This window comes from Cyprinodon variegatus, unplaced genomic scaffold (genome assembly GCF_000732505.1).
Source record: "Cyprinodon variegatus isolate N-32 unplaced genomic scaffold, C_variegatus-1.0 Scaffold1382, whole genome shotgun sequence".
NCBI classification, from domain to species: Eukaryota; Metazoa; Chordata; class Actinopteri; order Cyprinodontiformes; family Cyprinodontidae; genus Cyprinodon; species Cyprinodon variegatus.
Genome location: NW_015151835.1, coordinates 100,965 through 108,245, shown reverse-complemented (window position 1 = coordinate 108,245; position 7,281 = coordinate 100,965). Strand labels below are relative to the sequence as shown.

General features: G+C 36.9%; 1 protein-coding gene across 1 annotated transcript in view; it reads right to left on the bottom strand.

Moving 5' to 3' along the window:
• Window positions 1-4,363: 4,363 nt before the first annotated feature.
• The window catches only part of tmem120a (transmembrane protein 120A), an 8,282-nt gene continuing 5,364 nt past the window's right edge, over window positions 4,364-7,281 (bottom strand). The window contains exons 11-12 of the mRNA XM_015402674.1: window positions 4,765-4,833; window positions 4,364-4,482 (exon numbers count right to left, since the gene is read on the bottom strand). Of these exons, the coding sequence (XP_015258160.1) occupies window positions 4,369-4,482; window positions 4,765-4,833 (183 nt within the window). The 3' untranslated portion in view covers window positions 4,364-4,368. The remainder of the gene's footprint in view (window positions 4,483-4,764; window positions 4,834-7,281) is intronic.

The following is a 7,281-nucleotide window of genomic DNA, read 5'->3' as shown; positions in this document are numbered from 1 at the left end:
AGTTAGAGATTTGTTTTGTCACGTTTTCTGGGTGGACAGTTTGCTTAATGTGCAAGTTGTTATTCACAGTGATTTTCAGTTTTTTATTATCCTGAACCGGTCAACGGGAACTCTAATCACACGTTGAATAACTTTCAAGGTGCAGCAGGGAAAGGGTCATGGTTACGCAATTAAACCAGCTGAACTTTACTAAAAGACAGATTCATCAAAGCAGTCCCTCTCAAATTAAACACCGATGCTGTTCATGGTGCCAAGGACTTGAGGCTGATCCAGCCCTGATGTCTGATGTAAGGTCTTTCTGTCAGCAATCCATCTGCCTTCCCAGTTTTTTCAAAACTCTGATGGAAAACCAACACCAAAATTAGTAACAAAGGGCAGAATGAAAAATAAAAGAGGAGAAGATGGCGTCTAAACAGTTTTAAAATGCCACCGACTAGTGATTTAAGGGGTTTCTTACATGATTTTTTTTTTTTTAAACCTCAGTTTCAATGTACGGTATATACAGATCTTCTCAAATCTGCTTATCAGTTAATTCCATGAGGCCTGATGTGGTTGTCTATATATAACTTTCTTTAAAGGAATATGTATGTTTCAACTATTCTAAGCTTCAATTTTTATTAAACGCTTTGCTTTTCAGCAAGAAGGTTCTGATCTTTCCGCATGGCGTTTGCATGTTCTCCATGTGCATGCATGGGTTCTCTCTTGGTACTCCGGCCTTCTCCCACAGTCCAAAAACATGACTCCTTAGGTGTGAGTGTGTGTGTGAATGGTTGTTTGTCCTGTTTGTCTCTGTGTTGCCCTGCGATAGACTGGCAATCTCTCTAGGGTGTACCCCGCCTCTCGCCTGTAGTCAGCCGGGGATAGGCTCAAGCACCTGTCATGACCCCAGCTGGGGTAAAGCATGACAAAAAATGGATGAATGGTATGCTTTTCACTGACACGTTGAAATCTGATAAATCAGACAGCAATTCCACTTTGATCTGAACTGCAGTATGTCCTGGCACACCACAGGGGCAAGTCATGTTCAGTTGATCTGGCATTAAGATAAGCAATAAGGAAATATGTTTAGATTGCAATCAATAGCTAATTTGTTGGGTCTGCCTACACCCCAAAAGGTTATCCCGAGAAATCCACATGTAATGTAAAGCTATAGTCACCTGTATAGGGTCTAACCCACAGGTTAGATATATACAATGGTAGAACGTAAAATTTGCTAAATTAATAAAGAATTCAGCAATCTTCTTATCTATGATAAATGTAATGATGATAATATTTAATCCATTAATTCCTGTATTGAAGAAAACACTCCTCCAAGATGACATCTTCAAAAAACAAGAGGTGAGTGCATTTTGACTCTAGGTCAAAATCCATCCAGCTATAAAGATTGGTACATAGCAAAATCAAATGTCTTACATTTCCTTTTTTGTAAATTTAACACTTGTTTAGTCTTATCAAACTATGCAAAAGGTAGGTACTTCAAAAAGTTTATGTTAATCTGTTAAATTTAATTTTAGCAAATCTGTTGTTGATTTTATAATAAAAAAAAACAAAAAAAAACTGAATGTCTCCTAGAATACCATCCTATCTGTTAAGGCTTAACTCTTAAAGCACATGTGCTAACGACAACATCAGTGGTTCAGAAGGTTGTCCCAAAACTGTAGGGTTGCTAGTTCAAATCCCAGCTCAGTCGTTGTGTCCTTGGGCAAGACGCCCGACTCTCAAAGGTGAGGTGTTGATTGTGGTCAGAGGGTCTGTTTACAACAGCATTGTTTATGTCAGCGTGCCCCAGGGCAGCTGTGGATACAATATATGGCATGGGATTAGTAAGCACTGTTATGTTGATGATACTTAGCTATATTTCTCCACAAATCCTGATAAGTGTTAACACTATTGTGTGGTGTTAACTTTTGACACTATGTGCTTAAACCGTCAAGAGTGCTTTTAAAACTTTCTCACAGTGTTTACTGTTAAACAATTTCAAAAATGTTATTTTAACTCAACCTGGCTATGGCTAATATAGACACTTAAAAGGCTTTTAATTCAACTCCCTAGGAATCGAATTTACACTTTTACATTTGCTTTGTAGCCTGCTTAAGAGTCAACTTTAACCTAGATCATAAAGTTTTATCATAGAACAAAAAACAAAACCCTGGGGGGTGCAATAACAGCACACTATAACCTTTGTAAAAGAAGATTAGTCCAATTCATATCGTTTGGCACATGAGGTCATTAATCATATCAGCTAATTAAATTACGACATGCTCAACAAATATGTTACCTCTTTATAATACATGAAACTAATGCTAAAGACCACTATCCCAAATGTAAGCCTATGGCAAAAAAAAAAACAAAACAAAAAAACAGTAAAAAACCTGGAATTATTTCACTACTCAATAGGTATGTAAATCAAACTATTTCCATGTTGGTTTGAATGTATACAAGCTTACAAATTAACCCATAACTTCAGGGCATTTACTTTGTGACCAAGGCTTTATGCAGTTTAATCAGTGTAACTATTCTATTCAAAGAAGGCAGGGGGTTTGGCGTGCGCCGGTGGTGCTGCGGGTTAAGCATGCAACCCATGCACAGGGGCTCAGGTCCTCGACATAGCTGCCACAGGTTTGAGTCCAGGAGTGTCAAGTAACGAAGTAAAAATACTTCGTTACTGTACTTAAGTACACTTTTTAGGTATCTATACTTTACTCCATTACTTATTTTTCTTCATATTTCTGACTTCTACTCATTACATTTTCACACAAGTATCTGTACTTTCTATTCCTTACATTTTTAAAATAAACGTTACTCATTACTCTTGGCTTCGGTTTAATGTTTAAAAATATTATTCTAACGTCATGTGCGCCATCCAATGCAGATCATTGGCTCCATCCACATCTAGTGAAAACTAGTGTAATTGGATGAGTCATAAAACGCAAACACTCACTGGTTTGATAAAGGAAATCATCAGAAGCAAGCAGGTGTTCTTCAAACTGTAAACGTGAATTGTCTATGCCATGCTACAATGTCAGATTCAGAGAAAGATGTCGAAATGTCTGAAAGGTCGGACACAGGCGAGAGCGTATCAGGAGATGGAGACCAACAAGACCTCCCTCATCCTTGGTCCGATCCCAAAGAATTTTTCAAAATAGTCAAAAAATTGAGCTTTCAATTCATATAGTGGCATCTGGCTGTTTTTTTTAAAAGGTTACTTTATACTGTTATGCTTTAAGTAGTTTTTGGAGCACATACTTTTTCACTTTTACTTGAGTAAAGAGGTCAAGTTGATACTTCCACTTTTATCAGAGTGTTTTTAAACTGCAGTATCTATACTTCTACTGAAGTAATATATGTGTGTACTTTTGACACCACTGGTCCCAACTTGGTTACCTTTGCTGCATGCCTTCCCTCTATTCTATTCTCATTTCCTTTCAAAAACAATAAAATAAAGGCCACTAGAGCTTAAAAATAATCTGTTCATGCACTAAAGTCCTCCAGTGATGAAAAAGATGCATTTTCAGTTATTGGAAAAGCTTGAAGGCAGTTGTATAGGAGATGCAATTACTTTCCACAAAGGACCAATTTACATTAAAAAAAACATTTTTTAATACTAAATGATTTTTAAAAAGAATTTACCCAGTCGTTTTATCTTTTTTATTGAAATTTATTTTACGGTCTGAAAAATGTAAGCTTGCCAAAAAAAAACAACAAGAAAACAAAAACAGAAAAAATGGACTGGCCATGCTGAAGTCCAGGCTTTAATCTGACTGAGCATCTCTAGAGGGATCTGAAAATGGCGGTGCAATGAAGTCTCCCGTCCAGCTTCATGCACTATAAAGAAGAACAGGCCGAGCTGCCTAAAGAAAGGTGTGCTAAGCTTGTGGCATAATATTCAAAAAGACCTCAGGCTGTAACTGCTGCCAAAGGTGGATCAACAGTTTTAAGCAAAGGCTGTGAATGCTGGAGTAATGTAATTATAATAAAATCTACAACAATCTGTAAACACATTTTTTTCACACTGATATAATGGGGTATTATGTGTAGAGCATTGAGGAAAGACAAGAGCTTAAAAACATTTGGAATAAGGCTGAAAAATAACAAAATGAGGAAAAGGTGCAGAGCTTTGATTATTTTCCAGATGCACTCTACCTATTCAAATATAGCTAGTCTTATTGTGGACATTGGAAGAAAAAAAAAACGCTTTGCTTTATTTGAACAAAATTCGAATCTACCAGTTACATATAAGCATGTTACATATTTTAGTTACATGTAAGCATGTTATTTAATTTTATCCAAGGATGTGACAGGAGACTCGGACAGGAGGAGCCCTCCTTTGGTGAGACAGCCTTCTATTCCAGTGTTTATTTTCATCCATCACATGCTCTTCCGTTTCTGATTCCTGCTTTTCATCTTGTGACGAACTACTGCAAGCGTAGTAAAGAAATTCCCCATAAATAAAATGAGGAAGCAGAGACCGCACATCCGGACCTGACGTTAAATGAAAGACAGAGGGAAAACATGAGTCAACAAAACAGCAGTGAAGATTAATACTGAAACATATATCTCTGCTATAGAATAGATGAAAAAAGATCTCCAAGGCATCTAAGACATTTTTTTGAACCTTTTAGAGTTTTACATATACTTTACGTATGACACTACTGTAGTATGTGTGTGCATATATGAGGGATAATTTGTTATGAAAGCAGGGAAAGAGTGACTCAGCAAAATTTAGCAGGAAGGCAGCGACGCAGCATTATTTGTTGGACCGACCTGCCATTCCTTACAGTCTGGTAGCTGAGCCATTCTGAACAGAGACAGGCTGTTGAAGAGCTGCCAGAACTGAAAGACAAAACAAAAAGATGATGTTTCAAAGGGAAATAGCTGAAGCATGCTGTTTTTGATTGTTATTCATTTTTTGGTTCTCTAGAGGACATCTTGCTGGTGTGCTTTAGATTCATTTACTCTTGCATAGTCCAAATGCGCATGAGTTTAAGCACACAAAGTGATTCTTTCAGGCTTTTCTGATTAAGAATATGTTTGGAAGCAGCCAAGCAAACACAGATGATCACAGTAACACATTTGATGTTGTTGTAATGTCTGAGGTTGGATGTATTTTTCCAAGACGTTTTTAATGATGCATTTTCTTATCACATTTTTTCCCTTGTATTATTTTTTAAATGTGCCTTTATTTACTTGTCAGCATTTTTGTTGCAGCTGTGTTTCTTTTAAAGTGCTTTATAAATAATGTACGTGCACTATAACATACAGTATTACCAGGATTTAAGTATAATTTTTCACATAATCTTTCTGTATTTTCTTATAAGAAGATTTTATTCTAATATTTGCAATATAGTCTTGGAATTTAGCATTCTACTGTGAAAGTAATTTTTGAACAATAGATTACTGTTAACTTTGCTTAATATTTTGCTGTAGTTTTGTAAAATACTGTATTCACACCATACTTGGAGCTCACCTGCAGAAGAGTAGGGAAAAAAGAAGGTATGGTAAACATTATTTCAAATATTAAGTCGTTTTTTTTCCTATTGTTAGGTGTGTGAGTTTGCACATAAATAAAGTTTTTTTTCTGCATGTCGAAAAGAGTGATGGCCAAAAGTTATTTGACAGAGAAAATGCAGGGAATTACCTGAAAACGAGCCTGAATGGGAAACAACCAGTACCAACAGCTTTCCACCGGAAAGCTCAAAATGAGAGTAAACTCCCGGCTAAACGTCTGCTGGTTTTTTTTTTAAGAAAAACTTTGAACCATTCTGACTGTATGATCTGGTTAAATTGTCTCTGTAAAGTACCTCAAAATGCCATGAGTTGTGCATTGGCGCTACATAAACAAACTGAATTGAAGTGTTACCATGGTTACCAACTAGTGTTTGAGCCAGCGCATATTGATTAAGAACAAAATCAGGATTGACCTTGATCTTGATCTTCTTCTTTATTTTGGAAAAGGAGTTTCAGTCAAAAAGCCTGATTATTGCTCTAAATGAATGCTGGCAGTTGGTAACCGTGGTAACAGAAAATCCAAACTTTCTATTATGGGATATCAATTAGAACCCTGTCCTGCAGACTGATAACCACAATGCATTAATTAACCCTAGGTTGGTACTCATTGGAGACCCAAACCTGCTGCTTCAAGCTGCAAAAACCATTTAAATACTCTGATATTTGATCACACATTACAACTCGCTAGCATAATTAATGTTACCAAAATTATGACAAACGATTAAAATGCTCTGAGGCATTGATTTATTCATTTTCTGAATTTCTAGTCCTTTTATCGGGTTTACTGGAGGGTTGGAGCCTACCCCAACATTTATCAGGCAAAGGCAGGTACACACTGCACAGGTCACCAGTCATAAGCAATCAAAGTATTTTTACTGTTAGTCAGTCTGATTTCAGTCTGGCTCCCAAATGAAGAAGATGATGGGAGGCGTCGTCCCGGTAACGCCCTGAGCTGTCAAAAGAAGCAATATGGGGTGCACGCAGCTGAAGTACTGAACCCCTGCACACAAACGCATGCGCCTATGGGGGGCTGACACACAGAAATCTATTTCTTTTAAAGGTTAGTTGCATTGTGTCAGGTGAATGCCCCTTTTTTGTTGTGGTTTGCACATATTTTAACAGATGAGAATGGTTTTATAACTTTAAATAAAACAGCTAGTACTGCATTATATTTTGCAGGCAGATGCAGTGTAGTTTTCCATTTCCACATAGTTTTGCTCCAAGTTGTGAGTTTAGAAAGAACAATTTGTCAGTAACCTGTCTCAGCACAACGCCCCCTGCAGGTTTATTGTGGTTAAACAGTCGCTGGTGTAGGGTCAGTTAGAGGGTGTGAAGAATCCTCAAATATCTTCATCAGATGCTGCAGCATCTGCCAGGGGTAACTGGAGCTTCTGGAGCTGTTAGTCCAAAATAATTACTGCACAAGCTGCTGAAGATGTTGGAGGATTCTTCACACCTTCTAAACAACAATGAGGAATCAAACAATGGGAGTCTTCCTCAGGTCTACTGCAAGACCGAAAGATATAGAACATTTCAGATTACTGTTGACAATATTGGGTTTTTGTCTTTTGGCATTGATATATATATATTATTTCTAATTCAATGACTAAAATTCTTGATCAACATATCCACAGCTATATACTGGTACTGTAGTCCCACAGTTATACACTGAAAAAAATAATGCAACTGATTTTGTCATCTACTTAATCATGTTAAGTTAATTTAACACAACTGTTTTAATGTTAGCAGGGTAGGACAGGATTTCCTATTTAC